Genomic DNA, 24,704 nt, shown 5'->3' with positions numbered 1-24,704 from the left:
CTGGATTCAACTGATACAAATGCCCCAAAATATCCTTAGATTTGTTTATCATTTACCTTAAGCATGAATTATAATTAGCTGTATGATTTTGCTAAATTATCTGCAATAATTTTTATATCAATATGTTAAACTGTAATTTTTTTAATGATTCCTTTTATCTATTTATTGTGTTGAAAATAAATGTTAAAACTAAGGAACCTGATAATATTCGTTTCATTTTGTTTAGTTTGAATCGTAAATATATGGATTATTTTAAGTCGTAACTTACATATTAATTGCAATTAATTTCTTAATAGAGATGCAAGCGAGAATGGAATTATCGAACGTCGTCAAAAATGGTTGCACTCTTTATATATATATATATATATATATATATATATATATATATATATATATATATATATATATATATATATATATATATATATATATATATATATATGTCGTACCTAGTAGCCAGAACGCACTTCTCATCCTACTATGCAAGGCCCGATTTGCCTAATAAGCCAAGTTTTCATGAAATAATTGTTTTTGACTACCTAACCTACCTAACCTAACCTAACCTACCTTTTTCGGCTACCTAACCTAACCTAACCTATAAAGATAGGTTAGGTTAGGTTAGGTAGGGTTGGTTAGGTTTGGTCATATATCTACGTTAATTTGAACTCCAATAAAAAAAAATTGACCTCATACATAATGAAATGGGTAGCTTTATAATTTCATAAGAAACAAATTAGAGAAAATATATTAATTCAGGAAAACTTGGCTTATTAGGCAAATCGGGCCTTGCATAGTAGGCCAAAAACTGCGTTCTGGCTACTAGGTACGACATATATATATATATATATATATATATATATATATATATATATATATATATATATATATATATATATATATATATATATATATATATATATATATATATACATATGATATTTTCTTGATATTTTAAGACAATTCAAATTATTGATGTTAAATTCAATCAACGCAATAATATTTTTACTTTGCCTTTGGAAGGTCTGAAGGTCTACTCCCACCTCTCTGTTAAGTTTAGTTCAGTGTGTTTGTGACAGCATAAACAACACCAGAGTCATTCTACATGTTCCGTGTAGACGTTATCATCAGAGAGAATACTCGGAATTTCAATATTGAAGTAAACAGGGTGAGTTTGGTTTCTCATTACCGTGGGAGAGGCAGGAGCCTGCGGACTAAATATACCTGGGAGGTGTCACCTGTGCTCCACCCCCGTCACCCACATGTCATCACCTGCCATATCTAAATGGGCTTCTTTCTTCGCTTGCTTGAGAAATCAATGCCCGACAATAGCCCTTGAAATTCAGAAATGATCGACGCCCAGATGAAATTTCCATCTCGTGTTGAGCGTGATTGCAAGGGGGTGGTGGCAAGCGTGTTGCTAGCTGCCTTTGGCGTGACGACACGTGTGTGACAATCCCTAGATACACCGATGGTCTACGATAAGACCGCGACTATATCCGCCCCCGTTTGTCCTGCCCACCGCCTACTGATGCTCGGCTCACTCTGATTGGTCAACTCCTGCATCATGTAGCTCATCATCCGGCCACGTGATTGGTCGACAGTTGCCCCTGTCCCTCTTCAGCGGTAGACGATGATTGGTGGAGAGGGGGTGTGACGTCAAGCGGCGGGAAGGTAGGGCGCGGGCCGGGCAGGACCCCAGCAGACGCGGCGTGGTTGGCCCAGGTGCAGCGAGTGTCTGAGTGCAGCACCACCCTTCGTAGCCATCACACACAGCAGCACACGCTCTCCCCAAGACTCTCACTCTCTCTCCCACCGTGCGCCTGGTTCCTCCTCTCACCCCTCTCTCTCTCACTCCCAAACACACACATACATACACACACGGAACACACCTGTGCGTCAAACTGCTTCAAGCTTCTGTCGGTGTCAGGTCCAAAACTCTCAACACAGGTCGTCTCTGCCAGCAAAAATCAACAACAAAGGTAAATACTAACCCTGTTTTTCACAACGTTGATAATTATCAACTATAGTTAACATTTAAGGAGACATTTAACCCATGTCTACATTGACCCAACTTGTTGAACTTTTAACTCGTTAGAGCGGCTCTAACTACTTAATACGCGTAAATAATTCACGTGGGTTTTTTTATGTAATAAATGATTGAAGTATTAAATTATAAATCGTATATAATATGATTACTTTATACAGTATTAGTAATTAGGTAACGCGGTGTTAACGAGACAGGCATAATATTTGATGGAATTCTGTATTTCTTTCCATCGGCAAAATTCACAAACTAGATTTAGGCTCTTGTGCAATAAAATAGACGTGGCTGTGTTTATAATTGGTGAAGTACCAAGTGGTGTTCGCGTGTCAATAACAAACTTGGCGGTTCCGGTTCGCACTGTTCGGAGCGCGAGGCTCCTCTGAATCGTTTCAAGGACCTGCAAGTGTTCACTGTACCAGCATTCCGTTAAATGCACTTACAGTATACAAGCGTTTTACTAAAGGTGTGTACAGTATACAAGCGCTCCACTAACACTATGCACAGTATACGAGTGTTCAACTAACAGTCTATACACCAGATATACGAAACATATAAGTATTTAAGTGAGATTTAATGTAATCTCTTTATTGTTTAACTGTTCGTCAAAATTGCAGTACTAAATACTACCATTAAAAACAAAAAAGAAAACTGTAGTATTATTAACTAAGGATTGAATTATGACTTTTTCTAATTGCAATTGACTTGCAACCGTGGTGTGATTTTTGTATGTGATTTCCTAAATTCCTCAACCTGTCCTCTAGCCAGGCTTGCTGAAAGGGGCAGTCGACCCCCTTAAAACGCATTACTTATGCTTAACGCGCTGCGTATTCAAACTTGTGTATATTTTCAAATATAAGGTAATATTGTTTCATGTTGGAATGTGGTGACTAGTTAGGCCTGACTTAGGTTTGGTTGTGGAGGACATTGATGTTTGCATCACTGGGCCAACATTTTGAGAGGTGTGATTCGAACAGAGGTTGTGACAGTCCACTAAGGGCTCACCAGAGCCCGTGCTACTTGGAACGTTTTGTTCCAGGTAGCAAATCTTAAACAACAACAACAACAGAGGTTGTGGACGGAAGCACTGTTCAAGGAACGTGCATGCGTCATCAATAGTGAGTCCTGTGCAAAGATTCATAAAGACGGGGTTTGGTGGCCGGATTAACGAGCATTTGGCTTTTATTGACGAGAACGAGTTGTGCTTCTTTGCTGACACTGGAAGCTGTTCTCTGTTTACAACGATCGTTCAGGCGTAAGCCATGCTCATAAACAAAGGCCAAATGCTCGTTAGTCTAGCCATCAAACCCTTGTTTATGAACGAATAAAAATTTACATCGAAATTTCAACCTAGGGCAAGGAGTCATCATTTACCCTAGCACTTGCGACACCTGAACATCTTTCGTCAATTATGACTGAATTGTTTACATTTATTAACCAGTTTATGAGCTTCAAAATTTCACAACCCAAGGTTGTTTTTCTTATACACAATCTCGTAGCGCTTGGAAGCTCGCTCATAAACTGTTTATTAAATGTAAGCAAAGTTGAAATAACTGAGGAAAGATATACAGGTTTCGTGTTATGGTAAATGCTTGTTGCCCCCGGGCCCCGGACACTTGACCTATTTACTTTTGCACTTTTACCGGCCAGTGCTTCGTTATTCAATAAACGTTCGAGTCGCAACTCCGCAAATGTAAACAATTACCAACAGAACCGAAACACCCAACCTAAGGCGTCCAAGGCCTAACTGTGTACAGAATAAAAATACACATGATTATGAATTTATATCTGTGAAAATGTTGCTTTTGGTTATATGTTGTTATAGATTCAGCTACTCGGAATAACTTCCAAATAGCACGGGCTATGGTGAGCCCGTAACTTATCTGGCACAGGAGCGGTGCTGTCCCTTTTGGTTATACAGTACGTGTCAATTATATACAGTCAATTGTCAGTTATACAGTCAATTGCAGCATGGACAACCATAGCCAGAGGATGGGTTAGGGACGGACGCAGCCTCAGGCTATCCCCAATCAGCAGATGGGATGGGGATAGTCTACGGATGATGGGTTGTCTGACTTACGTGTTTTGTCTCTACCAAAGTCGGACTTGATTTATATTAATTGTTTTACACACACACTAATATATATATATATATATATATATATATATATATATATATATATATATATATATATATATATATATATATATATATATATATATATATATATTAAAACAGGAATTTCCTTAAGTACTTTCGTATATTAATACATCTTCAGAAGGAATGAAGACCCGTTGCTTCTGAAGATGTATTAATATACGAAAGTACTTAAGGAAATTCCTGTTTCAATTCTTCCTCCGTGGTCTGACACTATCACATTTTTCATCCATTTTTCATCATACAGTTGTTGAAGGTTAAACGATACTTTATTGTTTCAAACGAGTTTATAAACTAGCTCAAAATTTGCAATAGACTTAAAGTTACAAAGTGAACAGTCAAACTTAAACAAAGAAATTTAGTGACTGAGGAATAGAATGAGAAATTGGCGTAATTTTAATACGCCAATTTCTCTTAATATTATTACTGTATATAATAATACGGTAAATCAGTGATAATTGGGACATTATATTGATGGAGTTATATGTTTCTTTGCCTCGACAAGCTTCAGAACTAAGTTTGAGCTTTGTGTATACTTTATAATTAATGTATTGTACACATACCAACAGCAACAGCAGCGTTGACCGACTGTTAACGAGACTAACCTGTGATATTTGTTATTGTTTAATCCGTTAATGAGGTAGCGATGAATCGCCTTAGTTTTCAATTAGTTATGGGTCTTGTGCACTTTTAGATAATGGTATGTGTGTGTGAGTATGTGTGTATATGTGCGTGTGTGTGTGTGAGTATGTGTGTATATGTGCGTGTGTGTGTGTGAGTATGTGTGTATATGTGCGTGTGTGTGTGTGAGTATGTGTGTATATGTGCGTGTGTGTGTGTATGTGTGTATATGTGCGTGTGTGTGTGTGAGTATGTGTATATGTGCGTGTGTGTGTGTGAGTATGTGTGTATATGTGCGTGTGTGTGTGTGAGTATGTGTGTATATGTGCGTGTGTGTGTGTGAGAGCGAGAGAGTAATTACCTAAGTGTAGTTACAGGATGAAAGCTATGTTCGTGGTGTCCCGTTTTCCCTTATATTTTTTGTAACATGACTTGCCCTGCTGATGGTTTTGTCATCCTCGATCTTCTCACCCAAACTTTTAGCATTATTATGAATAGTAGAATAATTATTTGTATTAATCACTTTTATCATTGTTATCATCATTACCGTTTTTACTAACGTTGTATTGTCTTTATTAACAGTGCTTTATTCGCTGGCTTTATAGAATGCAAATTGCTGCTATTATACTTGAAGTAATCATACGTACTGAGGGCAGTGTTTAAAATAACATCTGACTTGGGAGACTCAAATGTACTCGCCTAATTGTACTCCCATAATTGTGCTTGCGGGGGTTGAGCTCTGGCTTTTTGGTCCCGCCTCTCAACCGTCAATGATGGCGTGATTCCGTCACCTGTTGCCTAACATGATCAATAGTATACTAGGCTTCCTTCTCTCTCTCTCTCTCTCTCTCTCTCTCTCTCTCTCTCTCTCTCTCTCTCTCTCTCTCTCTCTCTCTCTCTCTCTCTCTCTCTCTCTCTCTCTCTCTCTCTCTCCCATTGACGTTTTAGACTCAGTGGGCTTGACATTTTTTTACCTTCATCTTTTTCACTAATTACTTTTTTTGCTTGACGTAGTCTGTTGAATTATGTTGTGTGTTCCGCCCTTCTCAAGAAACTTGAATGCAAAAGTATTTTCTTTTGCTTGGGAAGCTCGTGTTTGTTTTGTTTAGGCTGTCGTGTCTATAGCTTGGAGGTAAACAAAGAGTCGAGTGTGTGTGACTATCTTGGCTTTCGGTAGCAAGTCTTAGCCTCAGGTTGCCTGAACTAGCCTCAGGTAGCCTGTCCTAGCCTCAGGTATCCTGTCGTAGCCTCAGGTAGCCTGTACTTGTCTCAGGTAGCCTGTCCTAGCCACAGGTAGCCTGTCCTAGCCTCAGGTAGCCTGTCCTGTCCTCAGGTAGGCTGTCCTAGCCTCAGGTTGCCTGTCCTAGCCTCAGGTAGCCTGTACTTGTCTCAGGTAGCCTGTCCTAGCCTCAGGTAGGCTGTCCTAGCCTCAGGTAGGCTGTCCTAGCCTCAGGTAGGCTGTCCTAGCCTCAGGTAGGCTGTCCTAGCCTCAGGTAGGCTGTCCTAGCCTCAGGTAGCCTGTCCTAGCCTCAGGTAGCCTGTCCTAGCCTCAGGTAGCCTGTCCTAGCCTCAGGTAGCCTGTCCTAGCCTCGGGTAGCCTGTCCTAGCCTCGGGTAGCCTGTCCTAGCCTCGGGTTGCCTGTCCTAGTCTCAGGTAGCCTGTCCTATCCTCAGATAGCCTGTCCTAGCCTCAAGAAGCCTGTCCTAGTCTCAGGTAGCCTGTCCTATCCTCAGATAGCCTGTCCTAGCCTCAAGAAGCCTGTCCTAGCTTCAGGTAGCCTGTCCTAGCCTCACGTAGCCTGTCCTAGCCTCAGGGAGCCTGTCCTATCCTCAGATAGGCTGTCTAGATTCAGGTAGCCTGTCCTATCCTCAGGTAGCCTGTCCTATCCTCAGGTAGCCTGTCCTATCCTCAGGTAGCCTGTCATATCCTCAGGTAGGCTGTCCTAGCCTCAGGTAGCCTGTCTTAGCCTCACGTAGCCTGTCCTAGCCTCAGGTAGCCTGTCCTAGCTTCAGGTAGCCTGTCCTAGCCTCAGGTAGCCTGTCCTAGCCTCAGGTAGCCTGTCCTAGCTTCAGGTAGCCTGTCCTAGCCTCAGGTAGCCTGTCCTATCCTCAGGTAGGCTGTCCTAGCCTCAGGTAGGCTGTCCTAGCCTCAGGTAGCCTGTCCTAGCCTCAGCTAGCCTGTCCTAGCTTCAAGTAGCCTGTACTTGCCGCAGGTAGCCTATTCTACCCCAGGTAGCCTGTCCTAGCCCCAGGTAGCCTGTCCTAGCCTCAGGTAGGCTGTCCTAGCCTCAGGTAGATTGTCCTAGCCCCAGGTAGCCTTTCCTAGCCTCAGGTAGCTTGTATTTACCTCAGGTAGCGTAGCCTCATGTATTGTGGCTAATCCTATCCTTGTTTTATCTTGCTTTTCCTAGTGTCATGTAACCCATCCTAGTCTCATGTAGCCTATCGTAGCCTCGTGTAGCTCTTTATAGCTTCATGAAGCGTATCCTAGTTTCATGCATCTTATCCTAGCCTAATCTAGCGTATCCTAGGTTCGTCTAGCGAATCCGTGCCTCATCTAGCGAATTCTGGCCTCCTCTGGTATATCCTATCTTCATCTAACCCATCCTAGCCTCAGCCTGTCCTCTTCTAACCCATCCTAGCCTCAGGCTGTCTTCATCTAACCCATCCTAGCCTCATGTACCTTAGTGCCATCTAGTTTTCAAATATTGGTTTACTTGATAAAGCTTAGATAAAAAACTTTCTAAATCTAAGCGTCTTTCTATATCTATTCTGTTTTATCTCAATAATTATAACCCGGTTTTAAATGAATTACAAATTCAAGAAATCAGTAACTCAAAATTTAGATGAGATAGGAGATTGTGAGAGGTATTATAATCGTTACTTCTTGACGTTAAGAAAAATAGTATGAAATCTTAACACTGTTTATAAAAATATCGTTTCTCGTTATTTACATTGATAATGGTCCAGGATTGGTCCGAAACGTTGTCACTTGCTAATGGTTGAGGACGGGACCGAAACATCGTCACTTGATATTGGACCAGGAGTCGTCGTTCATTTTCTGACGTGTGAATTGGATGTTCAATTCTGGACATTGTTTCTGCATAGAATTGCAAACAATTTGTTTAGGTGAAACGAAGTTGTTGTTTGCAAACGCGGGTGAAACAAATGACCCAACTCACATAAATAATAGGGAAGTGGGCTGGGTTATTTATATTCTTATATAAGTTTGAGAAGTTTGGATTTAGGAGAAACCTGGGTAAATACTGGCTCGGAACTCCCCCCTCCCCCCCGATTATTCTGATCTAGTTCAAATTATTCCATATATATAATGAATTCTTCCTCGCACCTTCCTTGTATGATGTAAGGCCTGAATCCCATTTTATTTTTTGGCAACATTTCCCAGGTCTGGGTGCAGCTCGGCCTCCTAATAGAACGTCAGATTTTGACGTATACTTCACCTAAACCCCAAAACTGTCGATCTTGAAAATAGTAGCAACTCGCAGAATTTACATACTGCCCCGTTTTCTGTTTTGGGTCCTGTGGTAGGTTAGGATAAAGGCACTGTAGTACGACAGTTTCTTGACGTTGGGAAGCATTAGATAGGACGGGCTGCTGGGTGAGGGAATTGTCTCGGACAGAGGTTTAGTGTTTCTTGGGAGGTAGACTACACGGTCTACCGTGTAGACCGGTAGACCGGCTTAATGGATCACAGGACCATGACGGTAGAGGTCATAGGACCTGAAGCTTCATGGTCCACAGGACCCTAAGTGTAATGAACCACAGGACCTGAAACTTCAAATAAGTGTCGTTGTTGTATTTAATACAAACTACTTTAATACGTTGCAAATAAAATGTATTAGTGCTGTATTTTTTTGTATTTTTACGCTAGAGTTTTGATACTGATAAACCATTTAAATGAATGATGATTCCTCAGCTATACGTTCAGAGTTGGTATACATATATTGTGACGATATAATGGTGGTGCGAAACAGTATACGTACACGGTAACGCGAGACTGTGAAGGCGCGAAAAAGTATACATACACGGTAACCAGAGATTATAGCGGCACGAAACAGTATACATACACGGTAAGGGCTGGTCATATATCAGGGCTCAATTATGAATGTTGCATAAATGAACGTTGTCAACCCGCGCCGGAAGTTTTACATGAGGCTGTTGGTTAAATGAGCACCAGGCTAGGCCAGCCATGATGCCAGCGTCCACGGGTGTGGCCAGGCGTTGGTGGGGTGACCGCTAGCTCTCTCTCTCTCTCTCTCTCTCTCTCTCTCTCTCTCACCGTTGAACAAGTTTCACATGCGAGTCAGCCTAGGAATGCATGATCGCTGAAGGAGCGATGATCTTGAACAAGGCATAACTACCAGCATGCTACTGTTGATGGCTAAGTGCCTTGTGTTACAAGTACCAATTTCTGACTGTCCGGGAAGTTGGACCACTTGTGAAACGTTGAGAATATTGAAATATACCTAATAAGTCCACGCACGTCTCCCTAGTGTTGAAGAATCGGATGTTCTGACCAGTCCAGCCAGCATGGGGTCAAGAGTAGAGAAATGAGTCCTCTCGCGCAGTTTTCCTTCCTTGTTCACAACTCTGATGGGGTGGCGGGCGGTCCAGGAGAGCACTGCGTACTCCAGAGGAGGTAGGGGCGAGCGTGTGTGTGTGGCATATAAGGTTTGACTTCCCCTGCTGTACGTTTCGTGGCTGCTTTGCAGTACGGGGGTTTTCATGGTCACTGAAGAATCCGACTTAATTTTTAGTGTCGACTTCATCAATAGGTTTTCCCAATCATTTGTGTGCCTGCCCGACTTGTAGCATCATTCAATCTTTTTGTTATCATCGTCTGTTTTCTCAGACGTGACTGTGACGAGCCGTTTCTTTCCCTGGGAAGATATTGCTGAAGGTTGATGATTAATGACTCTCGTAGCAGTTGGTATTTCTTCTTTTCCATAGGTGAAGTTTAAGAGAACAAGCAGCATAGGCCTGAGCTTTAGGAATGAGGTGTGTCAGATTACTGAAGTAGACATTCCACAACAAAGGGTCAAGCTCACGTCCCTGTGGTATGCCAGTTGCATGACTCGGATTCCGCTCCATTGAAGACTACTATTTTCTGGCTCTTGGTTTCTCGGTCAACAATAACCATGCCCGATACAGTGTGCTAGGTCTCGCACAGTACTGTGTACCGGTCACTACCCTCCTGGTCATCACCTCACTGGCAACAGTATATATATAGCTCTACCAATTATCTTGGGATGTATTGAAATAATTACCACAGTCTCCTGCTTCAAATATATATATATGGAAAGCACGAAAAGAAATTCGTGAAAGATTGTCATCCTCTTGTAAAGCAATATTGTGAATCTCGTGTCGATCTGTGTCTTTGATTTGTGTTTGACGTTAAAAATAACATTCACGCAAATGTTAATCTAAGTTAACTTGTTTTTCCCCCACGTCTCTAAACAAAATTAAAGACCGAGACAAAATATATATATCTTAAAATAACATATATATATATATATATATATATATATATATATATATATATATATATATATATATATATATATATATATATATATATATATATATATATATATATATATATATCCAGCATTAACGATTCCTGGAGTTACCATTCCCTTATTGTGTTGATTTGTGTTGCTCTATCACCATATCTACGATTTTAATTACTCTGCACTTGTTGAGATTGAACCGTAACAACCATTTACCTGCCAATACATATCTTTTTAAAGGTATTCCTGAAGGACACTCTACAGTCTTCCTTGGTATTTGCAAACATTGTTCTGAGTCGTCTTTAAACATCAATGTGTACGAGCTTACTTCCTCACGAGAAGTTATTCGCATCCCTCCACCTCGACTCATCTCTAAATGTGGCTCTCTGTTTCCTGTCCGTCAGGTACGCTCTTATATAGTGTTCCCAAACATCTCGGCTCGTCTCGCTGACTTATACACTTGCCTGTTGTGACGAACACTGCATAATCCTTGATGACAGTCGGAGAAAATGCAGTCTAATTGAATTCTTTCTCCTGTCATATTTTGGTGACGGAGTCGTAGAACTCTCTCAAGTTTGTTAGGCGTGACTTTCTCCGTTCGTTACAAAAGTTGATGCTCTTCGAGTGACCCCATTATTCTCGTGCTGATTTTTTCCCCAGTACTTTGCCAGCGATGCATATCAGCGGCGCGGGCCGAGCAGCGAGGTGGTGGAGGGAAGATGATAGTGGAAGTGGTGGGGGAAGATGATGGTGGAAGTGGTGGAGGAAGATGATGGTGGAAGTGGTGGGGGAAGATGATTGTGGAAGTGGTGGGGGAAGTGGTGGGGGAAGATGAGGGTGGAAGTGGTGGGGGAAGATGATGATGGAAGTGGTGGGGGAAGATGATAGTGGAAGTGGTGGGGGAAGATGATGGTGGAAGTGGTGGAGGAAGATGATGGTGGAAGTGGTGGGGGAAGTGGTGGGGGAAGTGGTGGGGGAAGATGAGGGTGGAAGTGGTGGGGGAAGATGATGATGGAAGTGGTGGGGGAAGATGATAGTGGAAGTGGTGGGGGAAGATGATGGTGGAAGTGGTGGGGGAAGATGACGGTGGAAGTGGTGGGGGAAGATGATGGTGGAAGTGGTGGGGGAAGATGATGGTGGAAGTGGTGGGGGAAGATGATGGTGGAAGTGGTGGAGGAAGATGATGGTGGAAGTGGTGGGGGAAGTGGTGGGGTGGGGGAAGATGATGGTGGAAGTGGTGGGGGAAGATGATGGTGGAAGTGGTGGGGGAAGATGATGGTGGAAGTGGTGGGGGAAGATGATGGTGGAAGTGGTGGAGGAAGATGATGGTGGAAGTGGTGGGGGAAGTGGTGGGGTGGGGGAAGATGATGGTGGAAGTGGTGGGGTGGGGGAAGATGATGGTGGAAGTGGTGGGGGAAGATGATGGTGGAAGTGGTGGGGGAAGATGAGGGTGGAAGTGGTGGGGGAAGATGATGGTGGAAGTGGTGGGGGAAGATGATGGTGGAAGTGGTGGGGGAAGATGATGGTGGAAGTGGTGGGGGAAGATGATGGTGGAAGTGGTGGGGGAAGATGAGGGTGGAAGTGGTGGGGGAAGATGATGGTGGAAGTGGTGGGGGAAGATGATGGTGGAAGTGGTGGGGGAAGATGATGGTGGAAGTGGTGGGGGAAGATGATGGTGGAAGTGGTGGGGGAAGATGATGGTGGAAGTGGTGGAGGAAGATGATGGTGGAAGTGGTGGGGGAAGTGGTGGGGTGGGGGAAGATGATGGTGGAAGTGGTGGGGGAAGATGAGGGTGGAAGTGGTGGGGGAAGATGATGGTGGAAGTGGTGGGGTGGGGGAAGATGATGGTGGAAGTGGTGGGGGAAGATGATGGTGGAAGTGGTGGGGGAAGATGAGGGTGGAAGTGGTGGGGGAAGATGATGGTGGAAGTGGTGGGGGAAGATGATGGTGGAAGTGGTGGGGGAAGATGAGGGTGGAAGTGGTGGAGGAAGATGATGGTGGAAGTGGTGGAGGAAGATGATGGTGGAAGTGGTGGAGGAAGATGATGGTGGAAGTGGTGGAGGAAGATGACGGTGGAAGTGGTGGGGGAAGTGGTGGGGGAAGATGATGGTGGAAGTGGTGGGGGAAGATGATGGTGGAAGTGGTGGGGGAAGATGAGGGTGGAAGTGGTGGGGGAAAATGAGGGTGGAGGTGGTGGGGGAAGATGATGGTGGAAGTGGGGGGGGGGGGGAAGATGATGGTGGAAGTGGTGGGGGAAGATGGTGATAGTTGTCGTGAGGAGAGAGGATGGTGGTTAAGACCTGGTAAAGCAGGCAAGAAAAAGTCGAAGGCAAGGCAAAGGGAAGGGCAAGTAGTGAAGACAATATATGATGAAAGTGGTGGTAGATGGTGGTTGTAGGGGTAGTGGAAGGTAGTGAAAGGTGGTGATGATGGTGGTAGAGGAAGGTAGTGATGAGTGTAGAGGAAGATGGTAGTATTGGAGGACAAAATACAGCAGAGGCATTTTAAGAAATGCTACAAAAAAGCTATACTTCCGAACCTCTTGAAAAATCAGGCATTGGCCCCCATATCCATCAAATTGTATCGCCTACTATTTCCTTTCTCCAATTAATTTATCCAATGGTACTACATTTGGGCATACTTGATAAGCAAAGACCCAGTCACCGTTCCTCTTCAAGTCCTATCATTGAGGAGGGCAAGAGAGAGAGAGAGAGAGAGAGAGAGAGAGAGAGAGAGAGAGAGAGAGAGAGAGAGGGAGAGAGAGAGAGAGAGAGAGAGAGAGAGAGAGAGAGAGAGAGAGAGAGAGAGAGAGAGAGAGAGAGAGAGAGAACAGATAATACCTTTGGGAGAACCACCAAAGAGAGAAGTTGAACTCTTAAACCAAGTTTTAAGAGACCAACTAACCAGCAGATGACTTAAAGACCACCAAAACACACAAACTTTCCTCTCCTGGGGTCAGGAGATTCGATCCTATAACAGAGAAATAGAGGTCAAAATGTTCTGACGTGAATCTTCCGCCTGGTACCCCACTCTCGTAGGAATGTCAAATGGCCTCCAGGTCCTGAACCACAGGCCATCACACTGAAGAAACAGCCCAGATCACCTGATAGAAAATCTCAACCAAACAAATCCGGCGTCCCTAAGCCTCTGGCTTAGCCCACTATGAGTTACTCATTACTGTCTTAATCGGGCGGTGGATGAGTGTTTTATGACTCACATGTTGGCTTCAGTAAGGTTATAATAATGTGGTTTGCAACTTCTTCTGTGCTGTTAAATCTCAGTGGTAACTGAATGATTTAATTCAGCTAAAGAGGTTACTGCAATTATATTTAAAGTTCTTCAACCAAACCCCCATAGCTTTGAAAACTAATCTTTGTGAACCGCTATTGCACTCAACCAAACATTGACCTTATGGTCACTGTAACTGGGGCCATAACTTAGCCTTGATCTCAAAAATCCCGGAAAGTATTCGACCAACTTCTCTCTATTTCTTATCCACTGTGAAGGTAATGCCTAACAGCCGTTTTAGGAGACGTAAACATAATATAATTAATGATTAGGTAATTATAAATGGCATGATTGTCGTAAATGAGGCCAGTAATGCGTATCACATTATCTTTTAACAGTAGTTTTTCTATAATTAATTTGCTCCTCGTGTATATTTTAAAATGTGTAAGGACTCCACCGCCTACAGACACTTGTACGCGCTCGCCTGGTCATCTATATCGCCACGGGTTCGAGCCTTGGGTCGGAAAGGGTTCTTGGATATTGGTCCTTAACTGTTCGCTCCTGGCTGACTAGCAGTAATTGCGAACCTGGTTGTAAACAGATCGAGGGGTCATGATCCAGGAGAAACTAGTAGGGGGAGGTGAGGCTGAAGATGGAGTCGATTTCATTTCAAATTACGTCCAAATTTGGCCATAGTGCGCATACCAGCCAAAAGTGACGTTATTTTTAAGAGGACGGGTTGCATACCCACCACAGCCCGGCTGATCCGGAACTTCTCTTAGAAAACAGTCCAGTTTTCTCTTAAAGATGTCCACGGTTGTTCCGGCAATATCTCTTATAGTCGCCGGGAGGACGTTGAACAACCGCGGACCTCTGATGTTTATACAGTGTTCTCTGATTGTGCCTATGGCACCTCTGCTCTTCACTGGTTCTATTCTGCATTTTCTTCCATATCGTTCACTCCAGTACGTTGTTATTTTACTGTGTAGATTTGGAACCTGGCCCTCCAGTATTTTCCATGTGTATATTATTTGGTATCTCTCTCGTCTCCTTTCTAGAGAGTACATTTGGAGGGCTTTGCTGAAAAGAACGTTGTATTTAGGTTGTGTATTGGTTATTATAGGGCCTTACCTTACTCATCAGCACGAAAGGTTCCTCGCTAACCACGATGAGTTCAAACACAACATTACGAAGTCAAACTTCTTTTAAAGCAGGTTTTTGGTTTATTCATATCTGTATCATATTTCCATATTTTAGCTTTCATCATTTCTGCTTTTTTAGAGCAAGCAGTTGGATAAATTTATATATATTTTTGGGTAATTGCACTCACATAACGGATCTCATTGCATATTGAATTTATTAGCATGACAAACAAATTATGCAAACAAATTATGCATGTAACCTCTCTCTCTCTCTCTCTCTCTCTCTCTCTCTCTCTCTCTCTCTCTCTCTCTCTCTCTCTCTCTCTCTCTCTCTCTCTCTCTCTCTCTCTCTCTCTTTATCTCTCTCTCTCTTTATCTCTTTATCTCTCTCTCTCTTTCTCTCGTATTAGATTGATCATTCAATAATATTACAAATTACTTTTCAAACACCAGAGTGGAAGCCATCCCAACATCACAACACATCCCTAGCGGAGACACCTACCCTCAACACATCCCTAGTGGAGACACCTACCCTCAACACATCCCTAGTGTGACACCTACCCTCAACACATCCCTAGTGTGACACCTACCCTCAACACATCCCTAGTGTGACACCTAACCTCAACACATCCCTAGTGTGACACCTACCCTCAACACATCCCTAGTGTGACACCTAACCTCAACACATCCCTAGTGTGACACCTACCCTCAACACATCCCTAGTGTGACACCTACCCTCAACACATCCCTAGTGTGACACCTACCCTCAACACATCCCTAGTGTGACACCTACCCTCAACACATCCCTAGTGGAGACACCTACCCTCAACACATCCCTAGTGTGACACCTAACCTCAACACATCCCTAGTGGAGACACCTACCCTCAACACATCCCTAGTGGAGACACCTACCCTCAACACATCCCTAGCGGAGACACCTAACCTCAACACATCCCTAGTGGAGACACCTACCCTCAACACATCCCTAGTGGAGACACCTACCCTCAACACATCCCTAGTGTGACACCTACCCTCAACACATCCCTAGTGTGACACCTACCCTCAACACATCCCTAGTGTGACACCTAACCTCAACACATCCCTAGTGTGACACCTACCCTCAACACATCCCTAGTGTGACACCTACCCTCAACACATCCCTAGTGTGACACCTACCCTCAACACATCCCTAGTGTGACACCTACCCTCAACACATCCCTAGTGGAGACACCTACCCTCAACACATCCCTAGTGTGACACCTAACCTCAACACATCCCTAGTGGAGACACCTACCCTCAACACATCCCTAGTGGAGACACCTACCCTCAACACATCCCTAGCGGAGACACCTACCCTCAACACATCCCTAGCGGAGACACCTACCCTCAACACATCCCTAGTGTGACACCTACCCTCAACACATCCCTAGTGTGACACCTACCCCTCAACACATCCCTAGTGTGACACCTACCCCTCAACACATCCCTAGTGTGACACCTACCCCTCAACACATCCCTAGTGAGACACCTACCCTCAACACATCCCTAGTGTGACACCTACCCCTCAACACATCCCTAGTGAGACACCTACCCTCAACACATCCCTAGCGGAGACACCTACCCTCAACACATCCCTAGTGTGACACCTACCCCTCAACACATCCCTAGAGGAGACACCTACCCCTCAACACATCCCTAGTGAGACACCTACCCTCAACACATCCCTAGTGTGACACCTACCCCTCAACACATCCCTAGTGAGACACCTACCCTCAACACATCCCTAGCGGAGACACCTACCCTCAACACATCCCTAGTGTGACACCTACCCCTCAACACATCCCTAGCGGAGACACCTACCCTCAACACATCCCTAGTGGAGACACCTACCCCTCAACACATCCCTAGCGGAGACACCTACCCTCAACACATCCCTAGTGTGACACCTACCCCTCAACACATCCCTAGTGGAGACACCTACCCTCAACACATCCCTAGTGTGACACCTACCCCTCAACACATCCCTAGTGAGACACCTACCCTCAACACATCCCTAGTGTGACACCTACCCCTCAACACATCCCTAGTGAGACACCTACACCTCAACACATCCCTTGTGTGACACCTACCCCTCAACACGTCCCTAGTGGAGACACCTACCCTCAACACATCCCTAGTGTGACACCTACCCCTCAACACATCCCTAGAGGAGACACCTACCCTCAACACATCCCTAGTGGAGACACCTACCCCTCAACACATCCCTAGAGGAGATACCAACCCATAACACATCCCTAGAAGAGCCACCTACCCTCAATGGTCAATGGTTCACCAGAATACAAATCTAATTTAGAAAATACCTGGGTAAATATTGGTTTAGAAACATGGTGGGTTAACCCCCGGATTATTTCAAGCGAAGGTTAGACACATATGAATGAGTTTGGATGGGTATAAATAGAAGCGGCTTCATATGGGCCAACAAGTCTTCAGTAGTTTCCAAAATTCTTATGTACTTAAAATCCCTTTAGAATATACGGGCCTAGATGAAAATAACTCACGGCTCAAAAAATACATGGTAAGGATTTTCATGCATAATTCTGTATAAGCTTTAAAGATTTGTATAAAAATACGTGGGAGAGAGAGAGAGAGAGAGAGAGAGAGAGAGACTCTAATTCTAATTAAATAGTTGGTTCTATGACTGTTCTCTTCAGCCAGAACTGTAATGATATTTATAAATCACATGTACAAAACTTCAAAGCCTAAATCTACTTAATACGAGACATAATTTTAATTCTAACGTCTTATCCTGTTGTTATGTCTCACTCTTATGTAATTAGTACACATTATATATATATATATATATATGTCGTACCTAGTAGCCAGAACGCACTTCTCAGCCTACTACGCAAGGCCCGATTTGCCTAATAAGCCAAGTTTTCATGAATTAATTGTTTTTCGACTACCTAACCTACCTAACCTAACCTAACCTAACTTTTTCGGCTACCTAACCTAACCTAACCTATAAAGATAGGTTAGGTTAGGTTAGGTAGGGTTGGTTAGGTTCGGTCATATATCTACGTTAATTTTAACTCCAATAAAAAAACATTGACCTCATACATAATGAAATGGGTAGCTTTATCATTTCATAAGAAAAAAATTATAGAAAATATATTAATTCAGGAAAACTTGGCTTATTAGGCAAATTTGGCCTTGCATAGTAGGCTGAGAAGTGCGTTCTGGCTACTAGGTACGACATATATATATATATATATATATATATATATATATATATATATATATATATATATATATATATATATATATATATATATATATATATATATATATAATATGTGTGTGTGTGTGTGTGTGTACACTAAATTATAAATGTACACCTATCTAGGAATAAAGTTTTTTTGTTATGAATTTGTGAAAGGCAATAAGTGAAACAATAAATATAAGTACAAGGACAAAAAGGTACATAAAAGTACTACTCGTTCTGTACAAGGCTGTCTACTGCAGAATATAAAAGTTACTTCTCAATTTCCGAGTTCTATCTCAAGATGGAGAGTAGATAAAGAGTAGATCGAGAGTAGATCGAGAGTAGATCAAGAGAGTACAGAACTCAGCACTCTCCACTCACCCTAGCGAATAGTCAAGCAGATGAGGAGCTTTAAAACAAAATCTTAAATTTTATATTAAGGGATGAATAATGAGCCTTACTACTACTACTACTACTACTACTACTACTACTACTACTACTACTACTACTACTACTACTACTACAACTACTTACAAAAAGTGCTACGACTATTGCCGTATGTGTTACGACTATAGCCCTGTGTACTACCACCATCAAGTCGTATCTCCATGGGGCATCATTGGGTTAACCTTTCTACCGCTGGACAGGCCGGATGTTTATAGGCCGCCAAGCACAAAATATATAGTGTCTTCACATGCAACAGACCATGTAAAGACAATATATTTTTGTCTTAAATACGTGTGTTTTCGCTACAAAACTACTTTAAAATAACTTTCAAGAAATACATGATGAAATATAAACAAATATATAAAAAAATAACAAAATATTCTTGCAATTTGCGCGTGTTATAAATCTGGCAAAAAAAATGGATATTCTGATATATAGTCCTCGTAGTTGTATATAATATTCGTATGTCACATAACTACTAATTAGCTAAGTTAATTATCATATTGCCTGCTCTTGTTTGAGTGTCCATCGGCTGGTTACAAACATTGTGGCTGGAATTAACTTGCTTCCCCGAATTATTTCCTTACAAGCATTTTTCAATGCTTTACCCCCCCCCCCCCCCAGAAACGTCTATATATTCCCATCGCTAAGCATATTTCCTCCAAGACTCGTATTTTGTTTTCCTAAAAATACGTGCATTGTGAGGCCCGGCAGGCAGTGATGCGTGTGTCTGTCGACTCTTATCCAAGAGGGACTTGTGAGTGGTCGCGGGTACACGCATCTTGTGTAATGTCTTGTATCTCTTACCCCCAACTTGGAACGGCAAGGTGTTCTATTTTAGGGACGGGAGGTCATTTTCCCTATACGGGGCCGTTTGGGCGAGGTATTCATAGGTTTGGGCGAGGAATTCATAGGTTTGGGCGAGGTATTCATAGGTTTGGGCGAGGTATTCATAGGTTTGGGCGAGGTATTCATAGGTTTGGCGAGGAATTCATAGGTTTGGGCGAGGTATTCATAGGTTTGGCGAGGAATTCATAGGTTTGGGCGAGGTATTCATAGGTTTGGGCGAGGTATTCATAGGTTTGGCGAGGAATTCATAGGTTTGGGCGAGGTATTCATAGGTTTGGCGAGGAATTCATAGGTTTGGGCGAGGTATTCATAGGTTTGGTGAGGAATTCATAAGTTTGGCGAGGAATTCATAGGTTTGGGCGAGGTATTCATAGGTTTGGCGAGGAATTCATAGGTTTGGGCGAGGAATTCATAGGGTTGGCGAGGAATTCATAGGTTTGGGCGAGGTATTCATAGGTTTGGGCGAGGAATTCATAAGTTTGGGCGAGGAATTCATAGGGTTGGCGAGGAATTCATAGGTTTGGGCGAGGTATTCATAGGTTTGGGCGAGGAATTCATAGGTTTGGGGGATGAATTCATAAGTTTGGGCGAGGTATTCATAGGTTTGGGCGAGGTATTCATAGGTTTGGGGGATGAATTCATAAGTTTGGGCGAGGAATTCATAGGTTTGGCGAGGAATTCATAAGTTTGGCGAGGAATTCATAGGTTTGGGCGAGGTATTCATAGGTTTGGCGAGGAATTCATAGGTTTGGGCGAGGAATTCATAGGGTTGGCGAGGAATTCATAGGTTTGGGCGAGGTATTCATAGGTTTGGGCGAGGAATTCATAGGTCTGGGGGATGAATTCATAAGTTTGGGCGAGGTATTCATAGGTTTGGGCGAGGTATTCATAGGTTTGGGCGAGGAATTCATAGGTTTGGGCGAGGAATTCATAGGTTTGGGCGAGGTATTCATAGGTTTGGGCGAGGTATTCATAGGTTTGGGCGAGGTATTCATAGGTTTGGGCGAGGTATTCATAGATTTGGGCGAGGTATTCATAGGTTTGGGCGAGGTATTCATAGGTTTGGGCGAGGTATTCATAGATTTGGGCGAGGTATTCATAGGTTTGGGCGAGGTATTCATAGGTTTGGGCGAGGTATTCATAGGTTTGGGCGAGGTATTCATAGGTTTGGCGAGGAATTCATAGGTTTGGGCGAGGAATTCATAGGTTTGGCGAGGAATTCATAGGTTTGGGCGAGGTATTCATAGGTTTGGGTGAGGTATTCATAGGTTTGGCCGAGGTATTCATAGGTTTGGGCTAGGAATTCATAGGTTTGGCGAGGAATTCATAGGTTTGGGCGAGGTATTCATAGGTTTGGCGAGGAATTCATAGGTTTGGGCGAGGTATTCATAGGTTTGGGCGAGGTATTCATAGGTTTGGGCGAGGTATTCATAGGTTTGGGCGAGGTATTCATAGGTTTGGGCGAGGAATTCATAGGTTTGGCGAGGAATTCATAGGTTTGGCGAGGAATTCATAGGTTTGGGCGAGGAATTCATAGGTTTGGGCGAGGAATTCATAGGTTTGGGCGAGGAATTCATAGGTTTGGGCGAGGTATTCATAGGTTTGGGCGAGGAATTCATAGGTTTGGGCGAGGTATTCATAGGTTTGGGCGAGGTATTCATAGGTTTGGGCGAGGTATTCATAGGTTTGGGCGAGGTATTCATAGGTTTGGGCGAGGTATTCATAGGTTTGGCCGAGGTATTCATAGGTTTGGGCGAGGTATTCATAGGTTTGGCGAGGAATTCATAGGTTTGGGCGAGGAATTCATAGGTTTGGCGAGGAATTCATAGGTTTGGCCGAGGTATTCATAGGTTTGGGCGAGGAATTCATAGGTTTGGCGAGGAATTCATAGGTTTGGGCGAGGTATTCATAGGTTTGGGCGAGGAATTCATAGGTTTGGGCGAGGTATTCATAGGTTTGGGCGAGGTATTCATAGGTTCTACAGGGAGAGACAGTAGGCAGCAGCAGCAGCAGCAATTTGACCTAATATTATATTTGTTTTCCTTACACGGGAAGGTTGAAAAGCACATGAATTCCAACTCTTGTTAAGCAGGCTTAAGAGCTCTCCCTTCCCCCTAGGGAGCCGGTGGCTGAGCGGACAGAACACTGGACGCGTGATCCTGTGGTCCCGGGTTCGATCCCGGGCGCAAGCGAGAAACGATGGGCAGAGTTTCTTTCACCCTGATGCTCCTGTTACCTAGCAGTAAATAGGTACCTGGAAGTTAGTCAGCTGTCACGGCCTGCTTCCTGGGGGGTGGAGGCCTGGTCGAGGACCGGGCCGCGGGGACACTAAAAGCCTCGAAATCATCTCAAGATAACCCCCGGCTCATCTTCCAACCCGGGGTATGTGGGCCTGCGGGCCGCTCCAACCCCCCAAGCCTGGCCTCGGGCCGGACTTGGGGGAGTAGAAGAACTCCCAGAACCCCATCAAGCAAGCAGGTTGAAAACACGTTAATACGACGTTGTGGTTAGGATGTATGTATGTATGCTGGTATATACATATTACCTTCCCTTTCTCCCCACTTGGACTGGACGGTAGAGCGACAGTCACGCTTCATGCAGTTCGGCGTTCAATCCCGGCCGTCGAAGTGATTGGGCACTATTCCTTCCTCCCCATCCCATCCCAAATATTTATCCTCATATATCCCTTCAAAGTGCTATATATATAATCATAATGGCCTAGCACTTTCTCCTGACACACACACACACATACACACACACACACACACACACACACACACACACACACACACACACACACACACACACACACACACACACACACACACACACACACACAAACCTGGTAACACATCTGGAGAGAAGGGACTTCGTGACAAATCGCCAACATGGATTCAGGGAGGGTAAATCTTGCCTTACAGGCTTGATAGAATTCTACGATCAGGTGACACAGATTAAGCAAGAAAGAGAGGGCTGGGCGGACTGCATTTTCTTGGATTGTCGGAAAGCCTTTGACACAGTACCGCATAAGAGGCTGGTACATAAGCTGGAGAGACAGGCAGGTGTAGCTGGTAAGGTGCTCCAGTGGATAAGGGAGTATCTAAGCAATAGGAAGCAGAGAGTTACGGTGAGGGGTGAGACCTCCGATTGGCGTGAAGTCACCAGTGGAGTCCCACAGGGCTCTGTACTCGGTCCTATCTTGTTTCTGATATATGTAAATGATCTCCCGGAGGGTATCGATTCATTTCTCTCAATGTTTGCGGACGATGCTAAAATTATGAGAAGGATTAAAACAGAAGAGGACTGTTTGAGGCTTCAAGAAGACCTAGACAAGCTGAAGGAATGGTCGAACAAATGGTTGTTACAGTTTAACCCAACCAAATGTAATGTAATGAAGATAGGTGTAGGGAGCAGGAGGCCAGATACAAGGTATCATCTGGGAGAGGAAATTCTTCAGGAGTCAGAGAAGGAAAAAGACTTGGGGGTTGATATCACGCCAGACCTGTCTCCTGCAGCACATATCAAGCGGATAACATCAGCGGCATATGCCAGGCTGGCCAACATACGAACGGCATTCAGAAACTTGTGTAAAAAATCATTCAGAACTTTGTATACCACATATGTCAGGCCAATCCTGGAGTATGCAGCCCCAGCATGGAGTCCATATCTAGTCAAGGATAAGACTAAACTGGAAAAGGTTCAAAGGTTTGCCACCAGACTAGTACCCGAGCTGAGAGGTATGAGCTACGAGGAGAGACTACGGGAATTAAACCTCACTTCGCTGGAAGACAGAAGAGTTAGGGGGGACATGATCACCACATTCAAGATTCTGAAGGGGATTGATAGGGTAGATAAAGACAGTCTATTTAACACAAGGGGCACACGTACTAGGGGACACAGGTGGAAACTGAGTGCCCAAATGAGCCACAGAGATATTAGAAAGAACTTTTTTAGTGTCAGAGTGGTTGACAAATGGAATGCATTAGGAAGTGATGTGGTGGAGGCTGACTCCATACACAGTTTCAAGTGTAGATATGACAGAGCCCGATAGGCTCAGGAATCTGTACACCTGTTGATTGACGGTTGAGAGGCGGGACCAAAGAGCCAGAGCTCAACCCCCGCAAACACAACTAGGTGAGTACAACTAGGTGAGTACACACACACCTTACCTTACTGAGCTATCAGGAAGGGCGTACAAGTAGTTTAGGGCTCCGTTTGTTGACTTAAGGGCTCCTTAACTAGGGTGAAGGGAGTACCTATTTCTGGAGACTTTCTGGGCTGTAGCAGCCGACCATCATCTAGTGAACTCCAGGAGCTGATCTTTATCTAGTAAAGCCTTAGGAGCCGCCCTATAGATGTGTTATGTTATTGATGTTGAACACTAAAGCTCAGCAGGTGAGAGAACAGGAACATGGTAATACAGAAAGAGGCCGAAGTAGAGATGGGATCAACACGACCATTGATGAGAGAGAGAGAGGGAGGGAGGGCGGAAGGGAGGGAGGGAGGGAGGGAGGGAGGAAGGGAGGGAGGGAGAGAGAGAGAGTGAGAGAGAGAGAGAGAGAGAACTAGAGCATCGAGCTCACACAACGGAGTCAATATAGGTTCAAGCTCCAACCTCTCAACTTACACAATACATCTCATTGTTTTGACTAAATCCACCAATCTGCACTTCTTGAAGAACAGAATCTAGTTTTCAAGAGAAAACTAAATTGTTTTCTTCAAGAAGTACCGGACCAACCGGGCTGTGGTGGATATATGGGCCTGCGGGCCGCTCCAAGCAACAACCTGGTGGACCAAGCTCTCACAAGTCATTGGGGAGTAGAAGAACTCCCAGAACCTCCATCAAGCAGGTATCAGTTAAAAATTGTATACATTATTAGGATTAAAACACCGTAATATGAACGTTTTCAACGCATTGGCCTCGATAGGTTAGGTCGATTTGTTCGTTAGCTAAAGTTAGTCTGGTTAGCCAAAATATTTTTTTTTTTAAGAATACAAAATCAAGATAAAGAACTGAGACGTTCAGTTCCTTATCAGATATGAAGACGTGTATCATCTGGGTCATTGTTTTTCTTAACATTTGATACATGAAGTACTTTGAGAATCAACGTAAAACAAACTTAGGTATGTAATTGTTCAATGGAGAAAGAAAAAGGATTATTTAAGATAGAATCATGTAAGTTGGGTAAACAATTACCAATTGGGTTTACCTCGTCATAGCAGGAAACAGCTACAGAACTGTCCCAAAATAATATTAGTGGACACACACACACACACACACACACACACACACACACACACACACACACACACACACACACACACACACACACACACACACACACACACACACATATGATTCCTGTGTAAGGAATCATTCAGAATCTTGTACACCACATATGTAAGACCAATCCTGGAGTATGCGG

The 24,704-nt window shown here is 43.7% G+C and overlaps 2 protein-coding genes across 3 annotated transcripts in view; one reads left to right on the top strand and one right to left on the bottom strand.

Moving 5' to 3' along the window:
• The first annotated feature begins 1,693 nt into the window (after positions 1–1,693).
• Positions 1,694–24,704, top strand: part of Tk (Tachykinin) — a 269,943-nt gene continuing 246,932 nt past the window's right edge. For both annotated transcript variants that reach the window (XM_069321814.1, XM_069321815.1), the window contains exon 1: positions 1,694–1,979. The gene's annotated coding sequence lies outside the window, so the exon portion shown is untranslated. The remainder of the gene's footprint in view (positions 1,980–24,704) is intronic.
• LOC138363266 (uncharacterized) lies at positions 20,040–20,441 on the bottom strand. Its single transcript, XM_069322275.1, has one exon. It carries the CDS (start codon positions 20,439–20,441, stop codon positions 20,040–20,042), a length of 402 nt encoding a protein of 133 aa, XP_069178376.1.

The sequence above is a fragment of the Procambarus clarkii genome, chromosome 10 (genome assembly GCF_040958095.1).
Source record: "Procambarus clarkii isolate CNS0578487 chromosome 10, FALCON_Pclarkii_2.0, whole genome shotgun sequence".
Taxonomy (NCBI): domain Eukaryota; kingdom Metazoa; phylum Arthropoda; class Malacostraca; order Decapoda; family Cambaridae; genus Procambarus; species Procambarus clarkii.
Note: the sequence above shows the minus strand (reverse complement) of the source record. Positions and strands in the feature narration are given on the sequence as shown.

What these genes read in the sequence shown, in the direction of transcription:
- LOC138363266 (XM_069322275.1), bottom strand. Translation starts at nt 20,441, where the DNA reads ATGAATACCTCGCCCAAACCTATGAATACCTCGCCCAAACCTATGAAT.